Source organism: Somniosus microcephalus, chromosome 19 (genome assembly GCF_052327205.1).
Source record: "Somniosus microcephalus isolate GS21.2 chromosome 19, FLI_Smic_1.0, whole genome shotgun sequence".
Taxonomy (NCBI): Eukaryota; Metazoa; Chordata; class Chondrichthyes; order Squaliformes; family Somniosidae; genus Somniosus; species Somniosus microcephalus.
The window spans coordinates 5,628,208-5,648,604 of NC_141005.1; the positions used below are offsets into that span (position 1 = coordinate 5,628,208).

At 51.3% G+C, this 20,397-nt stretch overlaps 1 protein-coding gene across 1 annotated transcript in view; it reads right to left on the reverse strand.

Moving 5' to 3' along the window:
- Positions 1-20,397, reverse strand: part of rimbp2b (RIMS binding protein 2b) — a 349,606-nt gene that overhangs the window by 97,131 nt on the left and 232,078 nt on the right. The window contains exons 6-7 of the mRNA XM_086011890.1: positions 13,765-13,869; positions 11,104-11,154 (exon numbers count right to left, since the gene is read on the reverse strand). Coding sequence (XP_085868016.1) covers positions 11,104-11,154; positions 13,765-13,866 — 153 coding nt within the window. The 5' untranslated portion in view covers positions 13,867-13,869. The remainder of the gene's footprint in view (positions 1-11,103; positions 11,155-13,764; positions 13,870-20,397) is intronic.

A 20,397-nucleotide genomic window follows, 5' to 3' on the forward strand; every position in this document is an offset into this window, starting at 1 on the left:
GCCTTTCACGACATCTCAAAGCGCTTTACAGCCACTGTTGTAATGTGGGAAACGCGGCAGCCAATTGGCGCACAGCACTCGCTCCCACAAACAGCAATGTGATAATGACCCAGATAATCTGTTTTAGTGATGTTGATTGAGGGATAAATATTGTCCAGGACACCGGGGATAACTCCCCTGCTCTTCTTTGAAATAGTGCCATGGGATCTTTTATGTCCACCTGAGAGAGCAGACGGGGCCTCGGTTTAACGTCTCATCTGAAAGACCGCACCTCCGACAGTGCAGCACTCCCTCAGCACTGCACTGGAGTGTCAGCCTAGATTTTTGTGCTCACATCCCTGGAGTGGGGACTTGAACCCACAACCTTCTGACTCAGAGGCGAGAGAGAGTGCGACCCACTGAGCCACAGCTGACACTGATACTACACAGAATATACAGCACAGAAACAGGCCATTCGGCCCAACTGGTCCATTCGGTGTTTATGCTCCACTCGAGCCTCCGCCCACCCCTCTTCATCTCACCCATTACTTTGGAAAAGAGAAGGCTGAGAGGCGACCTGATAGAGGTCTTTAAAAGGGTAGGCACAGAAAAGATGATTCCACTTGTGGGGGAGACCAGAACTAGGGGCCATCAATATAAGATCGTCACTAATAAATCCAATAGGGAATTCAGGAGAAACTTCTTTACCCAGAGAGTGGTGAGAATGTGGAGCTCGGTACCACAGGGAGTGGTTGAAGCGAATAGTACAGATACATTTAAGGGGAAGCTGGATAAACACATTGGGCTGGATTTTCATTGAGAAGTCGGGTAGGAGGCGGCACTACAACTTTCGGGGTTGTAGTCCCGCCTCCATCGAGTTGTAGCCAACCCACATGATTTTGACTTGATTGACCTTGTTGAGCCTGCCCAGCGGCCTCAGCAGGCCAATTAAGGGCCACCCGGCAACAGGTGACATCACAGATTGATATTTCATCTGTCAAGACCTTTTGACAGATGAAATATCAGCGTTTCACAGCTGCTTGAAGCTGTCAAACACTGACAATGTATACTCTAAGTTAATTCCTTCCTCTCAGGATGATTTAGAGATCTCTCCAGAACAGAAAGCTGAATGCTGCAAGTTTTGACAGCTGGCGGCCATTCTGCTTTCTGTGCCGGTGAGATGAGGGACTCCCGAGACCTGAAGGAAGGAAGGCTGTAAAGGTAAGTAAAGGTAAGTTAAACTTCTTTAAACACTTTACACACACCAAACACACTTACCTCTGCACTCATGCACCCATCACTCACCTGAACACCGGACATCTCGACCCCTCCAAGCCCTTCAGCCCGACGGCCCGCCTCGCTAACTTGGCGTGGTTTGGAGCCGTTGGGAATCCCACATTTCAACAATGAAAATAGGGATTAGGCTAAAAACTGCTTGTTAACCACCTGTTAACAGGCAGTTAATTGGCACTAATCCCCTTCCCGCCTCGGGGAGGCGGGTCCTAGTGCGGGTTGGGTATCCGCCTCCTTTGAAACTGGCATAGAGGCGGGTTGGGGGTGGGATGGGTTCGTGCCTCCTGATTTCGGGATGTTAACCCCCCGCACGCCTCCAATCCCACCTCCACGGCCCAATGAAAATCCTGCCCCATTCTATTCCCTCTCCCTCATGTGTTTATCCAGCTTCCCCTTAAATGTATCTACACTATTCACCTCAACCACTCCCTGTGGTAGCGAGTTCCACATTCTCACCACTCTCTGGGTAAAGAAGTTTCTCCTGAATTCCCTATTGGATTTATTAGTGACGATCTTATATTGACGGCCCCTAGTTCTGGTCTCCCCCACAAGTGGAAACATCTTCTCTACCTCTACCCTTTTAAAGACCTCTATCAGGTCACCTCTCAGCCTTCTCTTTTCCAAAGTAGAGAGCCCCAGCCTGGGGTGATTAAATTCTAATGTGAGTCTCAGGCCCAGCGTTTAAACAAACTCACATCACCAACCGAGACCGATCAGGAGCACGTTATGCACCGGGTAATAAGAGCATTGAATTACATCAACATGCAGTGAGTTCCAATACACAACACAGGTCCCAGCGCTACACAAAGGTGCTCAGAGACAAATTCCACTTTGTCTGGTCGAAGGAACAGCGCTGAGAAACACGGCAGGTCATTCCACAAGCAAACATCTCTTTTAAAGACAAACCCCCATTAAAACCATGAATTAGGAGGCTGCACAATGATCGCTCCTGTGGAGTGTATTCAAAAATTAACATTTCATAGTTACAGCAAAACGTTCATTTAAAAATCTTAAATGATGTCACACAGTGATATGGTGCAAAATAAACGCGGTAAAGAATTTATCCTCATATTAGCAGCAGGCTCTCGACACCATCATTAAATAGGAGTTCGTTCTGACATTTCAGGAGTGTTGCCAAGTCGATATTTCATTGTGCTCTGACTGTGATTGGGAACAATACACATGGCACGGACATGCATCAGTGCAGCTGACATCATATGGCCAAATATTCTCCGAGAACATGGGAACAGGAGGAGGCCGTTCAGCCCCTCGAGCCTGTTCCTGCCATTCCATTAGCTCTGCCATTCTATTATGGCTGATCTGTATCTTAACTCCATCTACCCGCCCTGATACCGTTTAACAAAAATCCCACTGATCTCAGTCTCAAAATTTTCAATTGATTGAACATTCACAGCCTTATGAGGGAGAGAGTTCCAGATTTCTACCACCCTGTGTGCGAAAAAGTGCTTCTTATATAAAGATCAGCTGCTGCCACTGGTGAGGGACGGGGGGGAGGGGGAGGGAGGGAGAGGGAAGGGAGGGGGAGAGGGGAAGGGAGGGAGGGGGAGGGAGGGGGAAAAGGGAGGGAGAGGGAGGAAGAGGGAGGGAGAAGGAGGGAGGGGAGAGGAGAGAGGGAGGGGAGAGGGAGGGAGGGGGAGAGGGAGGGGAAGAGGGGAAAGGGAGGGAGAGGAAAGGGAGGGAGGGAGGGGAAGGGGAGGGAGGGAGAGGAAGGGGAGGGGGGGGAGGGGGAGGGAGAGGAGAGAGGGAGGGGAGAGGGAGGGAGCGATGGAGGGGAGAGGGAGGGAGGGAAGGTAGGGGGAAAGGGAGGGGAGGGGAGGGGAAGGAGTGGGGAGGGGGAGGGAGGTATCTTGCCTGGCCTTGCTAGCGATGCCCATCACAAAATGAATAAAACCCAATGTTTAATGCCTCTAATGCAGGTGAATCCAATGTTCAGTTGCCACATCTTCAGTTACAGGGGGATATATTTCCCTCTTGGCTCAAATTAAAGGCCGTGACCCTTCTTTAATTATTATTTTCAACCCGCAAACACAATGTTGGACCAAATGGACACCCGTATTTTTTTCAACAGGAGATTCCAGACTGCAACTCCATCAGCTGCGAATAACGACCTTTTTGAGTTTTTCAGGTTGGTGCCAGTGTGGGTCGGACACTGGGGGGCCGGAGTGAGGCACCCTGTATTGCAGTGAGTGGAGGCCGGCGGCACCTTAGAACCAGCAGATTCCTTAACGTCCAGCGAGCTGTGGGATCTGATGGCCTCCTGAGGGGGAGGAGATCTGATTCACAGACACGAGGGCCACTGGAACATGGGAACAGGAGGAGGCCATTCAGCCCCTCGAGCCTGCTCCGCCCATTCAACCAGATCCCGGCTGATCTGTGCCTCAACACCATTTACCCGCCTTGGTTCCGTATCCCTTGGTACCCTGACCCAACAAAAATCTAACCATCTCAGTTTTGAAATTTTCAATTGACCCCCACCATCCACAGCCGTTTTTGGAGAGAGGTTTCTACTGCCCTTTGTGTGAAGGTGTGCTTCCTGACATCACCCCTGAACGGTCTGGTGTTCTGGGATCGATCCCGATGCCAGAGACTCAGACTGCTGCTGCCTTTGTTTGGGGTGAACATGGCGGATGCCTTGTCCGCAGTTGCATTGACGCTAACTCAACAAATTCAACCCTGCCATGTATCAGCAAGCTGCCCAATCACTCGCCACCAAGCCCAGAGAAGGGGGCATTGGACTCGGCTAATTCAAAATAAAAAGACACTAATGAACAGGCCACCTTCTGGCACCGAGGCCAAAGGCAACCATCTCACTTTGAACATGGAGAGGGAGAGGCACTGGCTTCCTTGCCGGGAGGCTCTGGGGAGTCACCCACTTTTCGGGCGAGAAGCGGGGGCAAAAAGGACCAATTTCGCGGGGACATGGCCTGCGACTGAAATACGGCCGGCCCCATACTGGGTCGGGCGATAGTCGAGCATCGCTGGCGGCCGCCTAAAGCAGGTGTTTGGCCCATTGAATATGCTAATGAGGGGCACTTTTAGTGACCGTTGCAAATGGTCAGCGCCAGGCATACCCTATGACCCCTGACCAGAGGTCCTTAAAGGGCCGCTACCAAATCGGTAAGTCTATTTTAGAACTCATGCCCTCAATATAATGGAACAAGCTCTCCATTCAACATTGTACCTGTTCAATGTCCCTTTCTATCAATCTTTGCAGGGTATTACACGGCGTGTTACACAGCGCAATATATAAATGCAAGTCGTTGTTGTAACGAGACAAAAATCAGCATCACAACTGGGAGAGGGTGGGCGGCCGTGGGTTTGATTTGAAAGAATGAAGCCTCGAAAGGGAAACACTCACAGGATTGAGGTCGACATCACAGGATCTGCTCATTCAGAAAGGAGTGAGATCACTGACAGCCCAGTGAGGGGTCGCACATCTGGTGGCTTCTGGCTGAAAGTGATTCAATGCCAGTTAGTCAAGGGTCTGGTAGATCAGATTCATGGTGAGACGTGGAGCAATTGTACTGTCACACCTCTTCCTGGCTACAGCAACACCTCACACACACACGCACAGCCGAAGAGGCCGCAATAGCTGCGGAAGAAGCATGAGAGCTTCCTAAAGCATAGAACAGAGATTGGTCGACTCTGTGCTTGAACTCAACCTGAGCATGGTCACAAGAACCTGGTCACAGTGCACACTGCCCCTCACACCTGGTCACAGTGCACACTGCCCCTCACACCTGGTCACAGTGCACACTGCCCCTCACACCTGGTCATAGTGCACACTGCTCCTCACACCTGGTCATAGTGCACACTGCTCCTCACACCTGGTCACAGTGCACACTGCCCCTCACACCTGGTCATAGTGCACACTGCTCCTCACACCTGGTCATAGTGCACACTGCTCCTCACACCTGGTCATAGTGCACACTGCTCCTCACACCTGGTCATAGTGCACACTGCCCCTCACACCTGGTCATAGTGCACACTGCCCCTCACACCTGGTCATAGTGCACACTGCTCCTCACACCTGGTCATAGTGCACACTGCTCCTCACACCTGGTCATAGTGCACACTGCCCCTCACACCTGGTCATAGTGCACACTGCTCCTCACACCTGGTCATAGTGCACACTGCCCCTCACACCTGGTCATAGTGCACACTGCCCCTCACACCTGGTCATAGTGCACACTGCTCCTCACACCTGGTCATAGTGCACACTGCTCCTCACACCTGGTCATAGTGCACACTGCTCCTCACACCTGGTCATAGTGCACACTGCCCCTCACACCTGGTCATAGTGCACACTGCCCCTCACACCTGGTCATAGTGCACACTGCTCCTCACACCTGGTCATAGTGCACACTGCTCCTCACACCTGGTCATAGTGCACACTGCCCCTCACACCTGGTCATAGTGCACACTGCTCCTCACACCTGGTCATAGTGCACACTGCCCCTCACACCTGGTCATAGTGCACACTGCTCCTCACACCTGGTCATAGTGCACACTGCTCCTCACACCTGGTCATAGTGCACACTGCTCCTCACACCTGGTCATAGTGCACACTGCCCCTCACAACTGGTTACAGTGCACACTGCCCCTCACACCTGGTTATAGTGCACACTGCTCCTCACACCTGGTTATCGTGCACACTGCTCCTCACACCTGGTCATAGTGCACACTGCCCCTCACACCTGGTCATAGTGCACACTGCCCCTCACACCTGGTCATAGTGCACACTGCTCCTCACACCTGGTCATAGTGCACACTGCCCCTCACACCTGGTCATAGTGCACACTGCCCCTCACACCTGGTCATAGTGCACACTGCTCCTCACACCTGGTCATAGTGCACACTGCTCCTCACACCTGGTCATAGTGCACACTGCTCCTCACACCTGGTCATAGTGCACACTGCTCCTCACACCTGGTCATAGTGCACACTGCTCCTCACACCTGGTCATAGTGCACACTGCTCCTCACACCTGGTCATAGTGCACACTGCTCCTCACACCTGGTCATAGTGCACACTGCCCCTCACACCTGGTCATAGTGCACACTGCCCCTCACACCTGGTCATAGTGCACACTGCTCCTCACACCTGGTCATAGTGCACACTGCTCCTCACACCTGGTCATAGTGCACACTGCTCCTCACACCTGGTCATAGTGCACACTGCTCCTCACACCTGGTCATAGTGCAAGCTGCTCCTCACACCTGGTCATAGTGCACACTGCTCCTCACACCTGGTCATAGTGCACGCTGCTCCTCACACCTGGTCATAGTGCACACTGCTCCTCACACCTGGTCATTGTGCACAGTGCTCCTCACACCTGGTCATAGTGCACACTGCCCCTCACACCTGGTCATAGTGCACACTGCTCCTCACACCTGGTCATAGTGCACACTGCCCCTCACACCTGGTCATAGTGCACACTGCTCCTCACACCTGGTCATAGTGCACACTGCTGCTCACTCCTGGTCATAGTGCACACTGCCCCTCACACGTGGTCATAGTGCACACTGCCCCTCACACCTGGTCATAGTGCACACTGCCCCTCACACCTGGTCATAGTGCACACTGCTCCTCACACCTGGTCATAGTGCACACTGCTGCTCACTCCTGGTCATAGTGCACACTGCCCCTCACACGTGGTCATAGTGCACACTGCCCCTCACACCTGGTCATAGTGCACACTGCCCCTCACACCTGGTCATAGTGCACACTGCTCCTCACACCTGGTCATAGTGCACACTGCTCCTCACACCCGGTAATAGTGCACACTGCCCCTCACACGTGGTCATAGTGCACACTGCTCCTCACACCTGATCATAGTGCACACTGCTCCTCACACCTGGTCATAGTGCACACTGCTCCTCACACCTGGTCATAGTGCACACTGCCCCTCACACCTGGTCATAGTGCACATTGCTCCTCACACCTGGTCATAGTGCACACTGCCCCTCACACCTGGTCATAGAGCACACTGCTCCTCACACCTGGTCATAGTGCACACTGCTCCTCACACCTGGTCATAGTGCACACTGCTCCTCACACCTGGTCATAGTGCACACTGCCGCTCACACCTGGTCATAGTGCACACTGCTCCTCACACCTGGTCATAGTGCACACTGCTCCTCACACCTGGTCATAGTTCACACTTCCCCTCACACCTGGTCATAGTGCACACTGCCCCTCACACCTGGTCATAGTGCACACTGCTCCTCACACCTGGTCATAGTGCACACTGCCGCCCACAACTGGTCATAGTGCACACTGCCCCTCACACCTGGTCATAGTGCACAGTGCTCCTCACACCTGGTCATAGTGCACACTGCCCCTCACACCTGGTCATAGTGCACACTGCCCCTCACACCTGGTCATAGTGCACACTGCTCCTCACACCTGGTCATAGTGCACACTGCCCCTCACACCTGGTCATAGTGCACACTGCTCCTCACACCTGGTCATAGTGCACACTGCTCCTCACACCTGGTCATAGTGCAAACTGCTCCTCACACCTGGTCATAGTGCACACTGCCCCTCACACCTGGTCATAGTGCACACTGCTCCTCACACCTGGTCATAGTGCACACTGCTCCTCACACCTGGTCATAGTGCACACTGCCCCTCACACCTGGTCATAGTGCACACTGCTCCTCACACTTGGTCATAGTGCACACTGCTCCTCACACCTAGTCATAGTGCACACTGCCCCTCACACCTGGTCATAGTGCACACTGCTCCTCACACCTGGTCATAGTGCACACTGCTCCTCACACCCAGTAATAGTGCACACTGCCCCTCACACGTGGTCATAGTGCACACTGCCCCTCACACCTGGTCATAGTGCACACTGCTCCTCACACCTGGTCATAGTGCACACTGCTCCTCACACCTGGTCATAGTGCACACTGCTCCTCACACCCGGCAATAGTGCACACTGCTCCTCACACCTGGTCATACTGCACACTGCTCCTCACACCTGGTCATAGTGCACACTGCTCCTCACACCCAGTAATAGTGCACACTGCCCCTCACACGTGGTCATAGTGCACACTGCCCCTCACACCTGGTCATAGTGCACACTGCTCCTCACACCTGGTCATAGTGCACACTGCTCCTCACATCTGGTCATAGTGCACACTGCTCCTCACACCTGGTCATAGTGCACACTGCTCCTCACATCTGGTCATAGTGCACACTGCTCCTCACACCTGGTCATAGTGCACATGGCTCCTCACACCTGGTCATAGTGCACACTGCTCCTCACACCCGGCAATAGTGCACACTGCTCCTCACACCTGGTCATAGTGCACTCTGCCCCTCACACCTGGTCATAGTGCACACTGCTCCTCACACCCGGCAATAGTGCACACTGCTCCTCACACCTGGTCATAGTGCACACTGCTCCTCACACCTGGTCATAGTGCACACTGCTCCTCACACCTAGTCATAGTGCACACTGCCCCTCACACCTGGTCATAGTGCACACTGCTCCTCACACCTGGTCATAGTGCACACTGCTCCTCACACCCAGTAATAGTGCACACTGCCCCTCACACGTGGTCATAGTGCACACTGCCCCTCACACCTGGTCATAGTGCACACTGCTCCTCACACCTGGTCATAGTGCACACTGCTCCTCACACCTGGTCATAGTGCACACTGCTCCTCACACCCGGCAATAGTGCACACTGCTCCTCACACCTGGTCATACTGCACACTGCTCCTCACACCTGGTCATAGTGCACACTGCTCCTCACACCCAGTAATAGTGCACACTGCCCCTCACACGTGGTCATAGTGCACACTGCCCCTCACACCTGGTCATAGTGCACACTGCTCCTCACACCTGGTCATAGTGCACACTGCTCCTCACATCTGGTCATAGTGCACACTGCTCCTCACACCTGGTCATAGTGCACACTGCTCCTCACATCTGGTCATAGTGCACACTGCTCCTCACACCTGGTCATAGTGCACATGGCTCCTCACACCTGGTCATAGTGCACACTGCTCCTCACACCCGGCAATAGTGCACACTGCTCCTCACACCTGGTCATAGTGCACTCTGCCCCTCACACCTGGTCATAGTGCACACTGCTCCTCACACCCGGCAATAGTGCACACTGCTCCTCACACCTGGTCATAGTGCACTCTGCCCCTCACACCTGGTCATAGTGCACACTGCTCCTCACACCTGGTCATAGTGCCCACTGCTCCTCACACCCGGCAATAGTGCACACTGCTCCTCACACCTGGTCATAGTGCCCACTGCTCCTCACACCTGGTCATAGTGCACACTGCTCCTCACACTTGGTCGTAGTGCACACTGCCCCTCACTCCTGGTCATAGTGCACACTGCTCCTCACACCTGGTCACAGTGCACACTGCTCCTCACACCTGTTCATAGTGCACACTCCTTCTCACACCCGATAATAGTGCACACTGCTCCTCACATCTGGTCATAGTGCACACTGCTCCTCACACCTGGTCATAGTGCCCACTGCTCCTCACACCTGGTCGTAGTGCACACTGCCCCTCACTCCTGGTCATAGTGCACACTGCTCCTCACACCTGGTCATAGTGCACACTGCTCCTCACACCTGGTCACAGTGCACACTGCTCCTCACACCTGTTCATAGTGCACACTCCTTCTCACACCCGATAATAGTGCACACTGCTCTTCCTGTTTTCGGAACGCATTGAAATGGGATCTGGGACAGGGGTGTTATTTTTACCTGGCTTTCCTGGTGGGAAACTGACGGGATCGGATCGGTTGTCGGTCTCTCTCTCCGCCCTTGTTGGCTTTCTACTGAAGTGAAGAGAAAGTAAGATCAGGCATGGGTATAAAACGGGCGACCGATCAGATCCCATCAGTGTCCCAACAGCCAGGAGAGCTTAAAATTACCGCCTAGGCCTGCATTTTTTCTTTTACCTGGGTGCAGTGAGCATGTGATTCGGGGAGGATTTCAGGATAGCAGAAAACGCAGATTGAAATGAATCGTACCCGTATCCCACAAAAAACAATCGATCCACTCGAACTTGTGTCATTTTCAGATGAAAACTAAAAAGTAGAATTCCATCACATCGACCTCGATTCCCTGTTATTATATTGTTGATGAGAAGCTGTAGTCCATTGAGTGTTGCAGTGACTTACACACACTGCAACATCAGAATGAGGTTTTTATACAATCACACAGCACAGAAGGAGGCCATTCGGCCCATCGGCCCTGTGCCGGCCCTTTGAAAGATCTATTCGGTTAGTCCCACTCCCCCGCTCCTTTCCCCACAGCCCTGCAATTCTCACCCCTTCAAGTATTTATCCAATTCTTTTTTGAAAGTTATTTTTCCAAAACACTTTAATTTGTCTGAAGATATTGGAATTAAAAAGCATCTCGCTTCCTTCAATACTTATTTTTTGTGTACGTGCTGTGAACATAATACAGGAGGGTCTTATTTACATTAGACATAATTTTGGTACCTTCAAAATAAAGTGAATTTAAGTTCAGATGTGGAGCTGAACACCGGGCAGTTTGAGTGTTACTAGTTCACACACATCCCCCGAGACTGACACCATCCCAAGTACTGGAACCTTGTTCTCCCCCATAAGGTGCGATGTCCAATCACAGGGCAGGAACACTGCATTTATGGTTTTAGAATCTTAATAACTTCACCTGCTCCCCGTGAGGCTGTGAATCAGAATACAGAATCTCTGGACACAAAGAACGATCGCGGCACGTCTGTGAGCCAGAAAGTATTCGTATAAGATTATTCGCAAAAGTGAAAGGTGCTTTTACTCACTTCTAGCAGTTGAACTGCTCCCTCATGTTCCTTCTTAGCCTCAACCTGAGCCTGAAACAGAACAGGTGAAAAAAACATTATTTTAACATTTATTAAGAAATATTAACATATGGCAACACTTTGGCTGGAATTTTCCAGGATGTCAGCAGGTGGGATTGGTGGCGGGTCGGGTGGGAAAATGGTTTTTTCGACAGTGGGTCGGGAACCTGCTGTCAACCTGCCGCAACGCGCCTTTCCCAATGTTGGGTCTGTCAGCGCTGAGCAGACCCGACAGGCAGCGGTGGGCAACCCAATTAAACTCATTACAATGTACTTACCAGACTCGTAACAGGCTTTCTTTACCTTACTTTTTGACTTTAACTTCATAGCCACGGGAGCCACACTGTTCGGGGACCACGTCTGTCAACCTGAGGCAGGAGTTCAGTGGCCATTGCTCCAGCTGATTACTTGACAGCTTCAAATGTACAGTAAAAGCTCCCACCTGACAGAGATCACTTTCCTCAGCCACAAGCTGTTTCTAAGTCCATTTCCAGCACAGATTCTGCAGGGTTTCCACTTTCCACTCTCCATCCACCTCATTGGAAGAACTCTTTCACCATTGACAGAATGATTCTGTCATCTCTACTTCACCTGCCATCTATTCCATCAGCATGGGTGTCCTTTATACTATCTCACCTTGGTCCTTAGAATCCGACCACAATCAGCCCCAACACCAGCAGCACCAAGCACACCAGCAGTACCAACACCAACCTTCTCCGCAATCACCTGATGCTTCAAAGGGCATCAGCACCCGAGCACATTGCTGCCCGGGAGGCCAGGGATGGCCTCAGCATGGCCAGATTTACTTCACTTGATGCTGTACACCCTGGCTGCCACATGATGTGCCAGATTGGCACCACCGCACCCCAACACCATAAAGCATCCCTACAATGCCCAAGCCATTCCTTTCACACGCATCACCATTGCGGGGGGTATTGTAATGTCTCACCATTCACTGCAACTCACTAAGCCACTTCCAAAGGTGCACACAAATCTCTCCAAGACCTGAAAGTGTTGAAAATAAAGGTTTCAATGTTTGACAGCACATTAATAGAAACTTTACATAAACATTGGACAGAACACCCAAGTGCCTACCCTTGTGTGTTATTAGTTGGTATGATTGCACTAGGATGAGGGTGAGTGTGAGGAGCGGCTAGTGAGATGGGGATGTGATGAGTGGCACAGCAGATGAGGTTGAGTGTGGCTTTGCAGTAACGTTTTGTGATCTACTGAGATCATTGAAAGGTTTGCGCCACTGCAGCCTGGTCCTCCTGACCACATCCCTACATGTGGCCTCCTGTGCAATGTGCAACCAGGCTGCGTTGGTCCCCTGGGGAGGTCTCTTCCGCCCATTGGAAGGGAAGAGAACCTCCCTGCGTGTTGTGACTCCCTCCATAAGCATATGGAGGGAGTCATGGGACAGCCTGGGTGCAGCCCTTCACCTCTGTGCAGTGCTCGTCAGTGTTTGCAGCACCTCAATGCTGTAGAACACAGACAGCACAAATGTCAAAAGGAAGTTGGCCACGGTCCCTTTAAGGAAACCGGCTGATGGCGTGTCATGAATGACGTCACCTGACCCGCTTCCTCTAATTGAACCGGGAAACGCGCTGGGCAAGTTTAACAAGCCCCATCAACGTAAAATCATTTTCCAGAGCGGGATGGAGCCAGCAGCGGGGTCGCGACCCGCCACTGACCCCGCCCGGCCCGGACCCGCCCAGGTGAGCGAAATCTTGGCCTTTGTGCTGGAGGAGGCCATTCAGCCCCTCGAGCCTCTTCCGCCATTCTATTAGATCGTGGTTGACCTGCACCTCAACTACATTTACCCGCCTTTTCTCCGCATCCTTTGAAATTGCTGATGTCGCTCCATTATTTAAGAAGGGAGGAGGAGAGAAACCAGGAAACTACAGACCCATCAGTTTAACGCCGGTTGTGGGGAAGTTACTGTAATCTGTTGTCCGAGACAGAGGGGGTGAAATTGGGTATTGGGGGTGATACCTTTTAAAAGTTTGGAAAATGAGCGCCATGTTTTTCTAACTTTTAAAAAATGTGGTTTTCTCACGCTAACTCAAGCGCTCCACTTCCCTCTTGGAGTGCGATCGACAGCAGGTGGGGCGGTGAGTTCTGCAGCGCTGCTCACTGGGCCGTGCCGCGCTGCCACGATCCGAGGTTCCTCCCCTCCCTTAAAGGGAAGGGTCATCACTGCAGGCTCTGCAAAAGAAAGGGCAGCTACCTGGACCACTGAAGGAGCGGCGAACCCGCACTCACTCAGAGTGCCGGGCGCAACAATCGCCGGCAGGAACCCCCGCAAAAAAAACAGATTATGGACCGGGAGCTAGTGTAGGTCAGTGAGCACAGGGGTGATGGGTGAATGGGTTGAAAGAAGGACCAAAAGGTATCTTGGGCAACAGATCCTTCTCCCTCGGCATTCGATGTCCTTCCCTGATAGTATCATTAGCGGAATTACTCCTGGCTACCGCAGCCTCTGTGTCTCAGCTCACCCATCTCAACATTAGTTTGAAAAGAAAAGTCACCTTTGGATGTATGAAAGCTCCCGCAGAATAATCCACAAAGGAGTTGCCGATTTCCTGCCTGGCCCCCATCGAGCCTCCGAGCTCCACTCACCTTCTGCAGGACCTCGATCTCCTGCTGCTTGGTATTGAGAACGGCCAAGGCCTCCACATGCTCCAACTCCAACTGTTGCCGACGGCCAGCAGCTTCTCTCATATGCTGGAAGACAAGGGTCGAGGGTCAAGGTAACATCAGTAATGGCTCTCAGTTTGGATCAGTATGCCACCAGCAATGGTTTGGCTTCGCCCCCTCCCTATCTCTGTAACCTCCTCCAGCCCTGCAACACTCCGAGATCTCTGTGCTCCTCCAATTCTGGCCTCTTGCGCATTCCCGATTTCTATCGCTCCACCATTGGCGGCCGTGCCTTCAGCTGCCTGGGCCCTGAGCTCTGGAATTCCCTCCCTAAACCTCTCCGCCTCTCTCTCCTCCTTTAAGACGCTCCTTAAAACCCACCTCTCTGACCAAGCTTTTGGTCACCTGTCCCAATATCGCCTTATGTGGCTCGGTGTTAAATTTAGTTTGATAATCGCTCCTGTGAAGCGCCTTGGGACATTTTACTACGTTAAGGCACTATATAAATACAAGATGTTGTTCACTTCACTACGAAAAAAAGAAGTGACAGGTAGAGTTTAGGGAGCGAGAGACAATGAAAGCCTGATACGCGGTGGACTATTCTGGATCAGGCAAAATATATCTCAACAGCCCAGAGAACCTCAGTAATAAACAGCTGTCGAAAGGTCCCGTTCACCAGACTGACGGGCTGTAATTACTGATTCTGTCCTGTGAGCAGGCAGTGTCTCTCTAATATTCATCACTTCCAACTTACAGTTTGGTTTGGTCAATTAGGCGTAAACTTGATGGGTTATTCCCACAACACATGATACCAGCTTCCAGTTCCTACTCCTTTACAATCGTGCTCGATATTGTAATTCAATCATTTGAAAACGGATTATAATCCCATTAATCAAATAACGGGCTGAAATGGTGAGCTGGTATAGAATCATAGAAAGTTACAGCACGGAAGGAGACCATTTCGGCCCAACGAGTCCGCGCCGGCCAACAAAGAGCTATCCAGCCTAATCCCACTTCCCAGCTCTTGGTCCGTAGCCCTGCAGGTTAGAGCATCCCAAGTGCACATCCAAGTACTTTTTAAATGTGGTTAGGGTTCCTGCCTCTACCACCCTTTCAGGCAGTGAGTTCCAGACCCCCACAACCCTCTGGGTGAAGAAATTTCCCCTCAAATCCCCTCTAAACCTTCCCCCAATTACTTTAAATCTGTGCCCCTGGTTATTGACCCCTCTGCTAAGGGAAATAGGTCCTTTCTATCCACTTTATCTATGCCCCTCATAATTTTATACACCTCAATAAGGTCTCCCCTCAGCCTCCTCTGTTCCAAGGAAAACAGACCCAGCCTATCCAGTCTTTCCTCATAGCTAAGATTCTCTACACCCGGCAACAACCTTGTAAATCTCCTCTGTACCCTCTCTAGTGCAATCACATCTTTCCTGTAATGTGGTGACCAGATCTGCATGCAGTACTCTAGCTGAGGCCTAACTAGTGTTTTATACAGTTGCAGCATAACCCCCCTGCTCTTGTATTCTGTGCCACGGCTAATAAAGGCAAGCATTCCGTATGCCTTCTTAACCACCTTATCTACCTGGCCTGCTACCTTCAGGATCTGTGGACATGCACCTCAAGGTCCCTTTGTTCCTCTACACTACTCAGTGTCCTACCATTTAATGTGTATTCCCTTTCCTTGTTAGCCCTCCCCAAATGCATTACCTCACACTTCTCCGGATTGAATTCCATTTGCCACTGTTCTGCCCACCTGACCAATTTATTGATATCTTCCTGCAGTCTACAACTTCCTTCTTCAGTATCAACCACACAGCCGATTTTAGTATCATCTGCAAACTTCTTAATCATACCCCTTATATACAAGTCGAGATCATTGATATATACCATAAAAAGCAAGGGACCTAGTACTGAGCCCTGCGGAACCTCACTGGAAACAGCCTTCCAGTCACAAAAACACCCATCAACCATTACCCACTGCTTCCTGTCTCCGAGTCAGTTTTGAATCCAACTTCACACTTTGCCCTGGATCCCATGGGCTTTTAACTTCGTGACCAGGCTGCCATGTGGAACCTTATCAAAAGCCTTGCTAAAGTCCATATAAACTACATCAAACGCTTACCCTCATCTACCCGCCTTGTTACCTCCTCAAAAAATTCAATCAAGTTTGTCAGACACGACCTTCCCTTAACAAATCCGTGCTGACTATCCTTGATTAATCCGTGTCTTTCTAAATTAAGCTTTATCCTGTCCTTCAGAATTCTTTCCAAGAATTTTCCCACCACCGAGGTTAGGCTGACTGGCCTGTAATTACTCGGTCTATCCTTTTCTCCCTTTTTAAACAAGAGTACCACATTAGCAGTCCTCCAGTCCTCCGGCTCCACACCTGAAGCCAGAGAGGATTGAAAAATGATGGTCAGGGCCTCTGTTATTTCCTCTTTTGTTTCGCTCAACAGTCTGGGATACATTTCATCCGGGCCTGGGGATTTATCCACTTTTAAAGCGGCTGAACCCCTTAATACTTCCTCTCAAACTATGTTTATTTCATCTAATATTTTACACTCCTCCCCCTCGATAGCAATGTCTGCTTCGCCCCTCTCCTTTGTGAAAACAGACGCAAAGTGTTCATTAAGAACCCTACCAACATCTCCCGCCTCCACACACAGATTATCCTCATGATCTCTAACAGGCCCTACCCTTTCTTTAGTTATCCTCTTACTCTTAATATATTTATGAAACATTTTTGGGTTTTCCTTGATTTTATTAGCCAAGAATTTTTCATGCTCTCTCTTTGCTTTCCTAATATCCTTTTTAATTGCACCCCTGCACTTTCTGTACTCCTCTAAAGATTCTGCAGTATTTAGCCCTCGGTATCTGTCGTACGCCTCCCTTTTTTTGTTTATCCTACCCTGTATGTCCCTAGACATCCAGGGGGCTCTAGATTTGTTAGTCCCACCTTTTTTCTTTAAGGGCACATATTTGGTCTGAACCCTCCGGATCTCCTCCTTGAATGCCTCCCACTACTCTGATACTGATTTACCTTCAAGTAGCTGTTTCCAGTCCACTATGGCTAAATCCCCTCTGAGCTTAGCAAAATTTGCTTTTCCCCAATTTAGAATTTTTATTCCTGGTCTATCCTTGTCCTTTTCCATAACTACCTTAAATCTAACAGAATTATGGTCACTAGCACCAAAATGCTCCCCCACTGATACGCCTTCTACCTGCCCAGCTTCATTCCCTAAAACTAAGTCCAGAACCGCCCCCTCCCTTGTTGGGCTAAAAATGTTCTCCTGGATGCATTTTAGGAATTCCGCACCCTCGATACCCTTCACACTAATTTTATCCCAGTTAATATTGGGGTAGTTAAAATCCCTGTACTCCTACAGTTTTTGCACTTCTGAGAAATTTGTCTATATATTTGTTCTTCTATCTCCCTCTCACTGTTTGGGGGTCTGTAGTACACTCCCAGCAGTGTGATCGCCCCTTTTTTGTTTTTCAATTCAACCCATATGACCTCGTTTGATGATCCCTCCAACAGATCATCCCTCCTCACAGCTGTAATAGTTTCTTTAATCAATACCGCGACCCCCCCCTCCCTTTTTACCTCCCTCTCTATCCCATTTGAAAATCCTGTAACCAGGAATGTTGAGCTGCCATACCTGCTCCTCTTTCAGCCACACCTGCTCCTCTTTCAGCCACGTCTCTGTAATAGCTACAATATCATAGTCCCAAGTATCTACCTGTGCCCTCAGCTCATCTGCCTTGTTCGCTATACTCCTTGCATTGACGTATATACCATTTAGTACAGGCAAACCTCCTTGTTGACTACTATCTAGCCCTTGATTCCTCTGTCCTTCCAATTTACTTTCTACGTTTTTGTTTTCCAATTCCAGTTTTTCTTCCCTCCCTACTGACTCTCTACTTAGGTTCCCATCCCCCTGCCAAGCTAGTTTAAACCCTCCCCAACAGCACTAGCAAACCTTCCCGCGAGGATATTGGTCCCGTTCCCATTGAGGTGCAACCCGTCTGGCTTGTAGAGGTCCCACCTCCCCCAGAAACGGTTCCAATTCCCCAGGAATCTAAAGCCCTCCCTCCTACACCATCTCTCCAGCCACGCATTCATCTTATTTCCTCTGAATTACAACGAATGTACAACACAGAAACAGGCCATTCGGCCCAACTGGTCTATGCCGGTGTTTCTGCACCACACGAGCCTCCTCCCACCTTATTTCATCTCACCCCATCAGCCAATGTTCCCTTCGGTTTTTTTGGGCCGTGCGGCTCAATCAAAAATCCGTGCATGAACGGTTCTTGCATTTAAAAGCCAACTGTGCAGATCTTCCGGGTGCTGCGTGGCCGCACTCAAAGGGAACATTGCCATCAGCATATCCCTCGATTCCTTTCTCCCTCATGTCTTTATCCAGCTTCCTTTTTTAAATTTTGTTCGTGGGACATGGGCGTCGCTGGGAAGGCCACCATTTATTGCCCATCCCTCATTGCCCTGGAGAAGGTGGTGGTGAGCCGCCATTTCAGAGGGCAGTTAAGAGTCAACCACATTGCTGTGGGTCTGGAGTCACATATAGGCCAGACCAGGTAAGAACAGCAGATTTCCTTCCCTAAAGGACATTAGTGAACCAGATGGGTTTTAATGACAATCCGATAGTTTCATGGTCACCATTACTGATACGAGCTTTTTTTTAATCCCAGATTTATTTAATTAACTGAATTTAACTTCCCCAGCTGCCATGGTGGGATTTAAACTCACGTCTCCGGATCATTAGTCCAGACCTCTGGATTACTAGCCCAGTGACAGAACCACTATGCCACACATCAGAAATACACCTGCGCCATTCGCCTCAACCGCTCCATGATTGACCAGAGTTGGGCTGCTTGCCTCGTTTTATTACAGACCTTCATTCTCTATTACAAATCAATGGATTAGCAATCTTCCATTGACATTTTCCCCCTCACCTGTTGTACCTTCGTCTCCCTGTCACACAGTGCTGGCGATAAGCTGGAGTTAACCACAGCCAATCAGAGGACATGTCAAATGGAATATAACCTCAGTCAATTCTGCAGTAAAACAATTTCACGGGGGCAGACTTGAGCAGCAATAACCATTGTCAGGAGAACACGCTGCCTGAAAGGGCGGTGGAAGCAGATTCAACAGTAACTTTCAAAAGGCATTTGGATAAATACTGTAAAAGGAAAGCGTGGGCTCTGGGGAAAGAGCGCAGGAGCGGGACTAAGTGGAGAGAATCTTTCAAAGAGCCGGCACAGGCACGATGGGTTGAGTGGCCTCCTCCTGTGCTGTGAGATTCTGTGAACAAAGGGCAATCACTGGCTCCAAGTGCTGGCTCTGCTGAGGGGGCTCCCTACGATGGAAATTATCGCTGATCAGCAATTAAAGGTTTCACTTCCGAAGAAATAATTGAACATTTCAAATGAAGGCTCACTGCTGGCGAGTGTGTCACAACGTGAGGAAGCTCGCACTGGTTGCAGTTACAATAGATCTTTGCTGGCAATAGAATTTAGCTTTTAGAGTACGAGAAAATAGGGAAATTTCTACCTTTATTTCACACAGTTTTGAAACAGCTCGAGCTAAAATCGAAGTGTTCATCGTGGGGGGGCCGAGGGGTGTTGGGTGGGGAGGGGTGTTGGGCGGGGAGGGGGTGTTGGGCAGGGAGGGGGTGTTGGGCGGGAAGGGGGTGTTGGGTGGGGAGGGGGTGTTGGGAGGGGAGGGTGGTGAGGGGGTGTTGGGTGGGGTGTTGAGTTGGGAGGGGTGTTGGGCGGGGAGGGGGTGTTGGGCGGGGAGGGGGTGTTGGGCGGGAAGGGGGTGTTGGGTGGGGAGGGGGTGTTGGGAGGGGAGGGTGGTGAGGGGGTGTTGGGTGGGGTGTTGAGTTGGGAGGGGTTGTTGGGTGGGGTGGGTGTGTTGGGTGGGGAGGGGGTGTTGGGTGGGGTGGGTGTGTTGGGTGGGGAGGGGGTGTTGGGTGGGAAGGGGGGTGTTGGGCGGGGAGGGGGTGTTGGGTGGGGAGGGGGTGTTGGGTGGGGAGGGGGTGTTGGGTGGGGTGGGTGTGTTGGGTGGGGAGGGGGTGTTGGGTGGGAAGGGGGGTGTTGGGCGGGGAGGGGGTGTTGGGTGGGGAGGGGGTGTCGGGTGGGGAGGGTGTGTTGGGTGGGAGAGGGTGTGTTGGGTGGGGAGGGGAGATTAGGTGGGGAGGGGGTGTTGGGTGGGGAGGGGGAGATTGGGTGGGGAGGGGGTGTTGGGTGGGGAGGGGGAGATTGGGTGGGGAGGGGGTGTCGGGTGGGGAGGGGGTGTTGGGAGGGAGAGGGTGTGTTGGGTGGGGAGGGGTGTCGGGTGGGGAGGGGCAGATTAGGTGGGGAGGGGGTGTTGGGTGGGGAGGGGGAGATTAGGTGGGGAGGGGGTGTGGGGTGGGGAGGGGGAGATTAGGTGGGGAGGGGGTGTTGGGTGGGGAGGGGCAGATTAGGTGGGGAGGGGGTGTTGGGTGGGGAGGGGGTGTCGGGTGGGGAGGGGGTGTTGTGTGGGGAGGGGGTGTTGGGTGGGGAGGGGGAGATTGGGTGGGGAGGGGGTGTCGGGTGGGGAGGGGGTGTTGT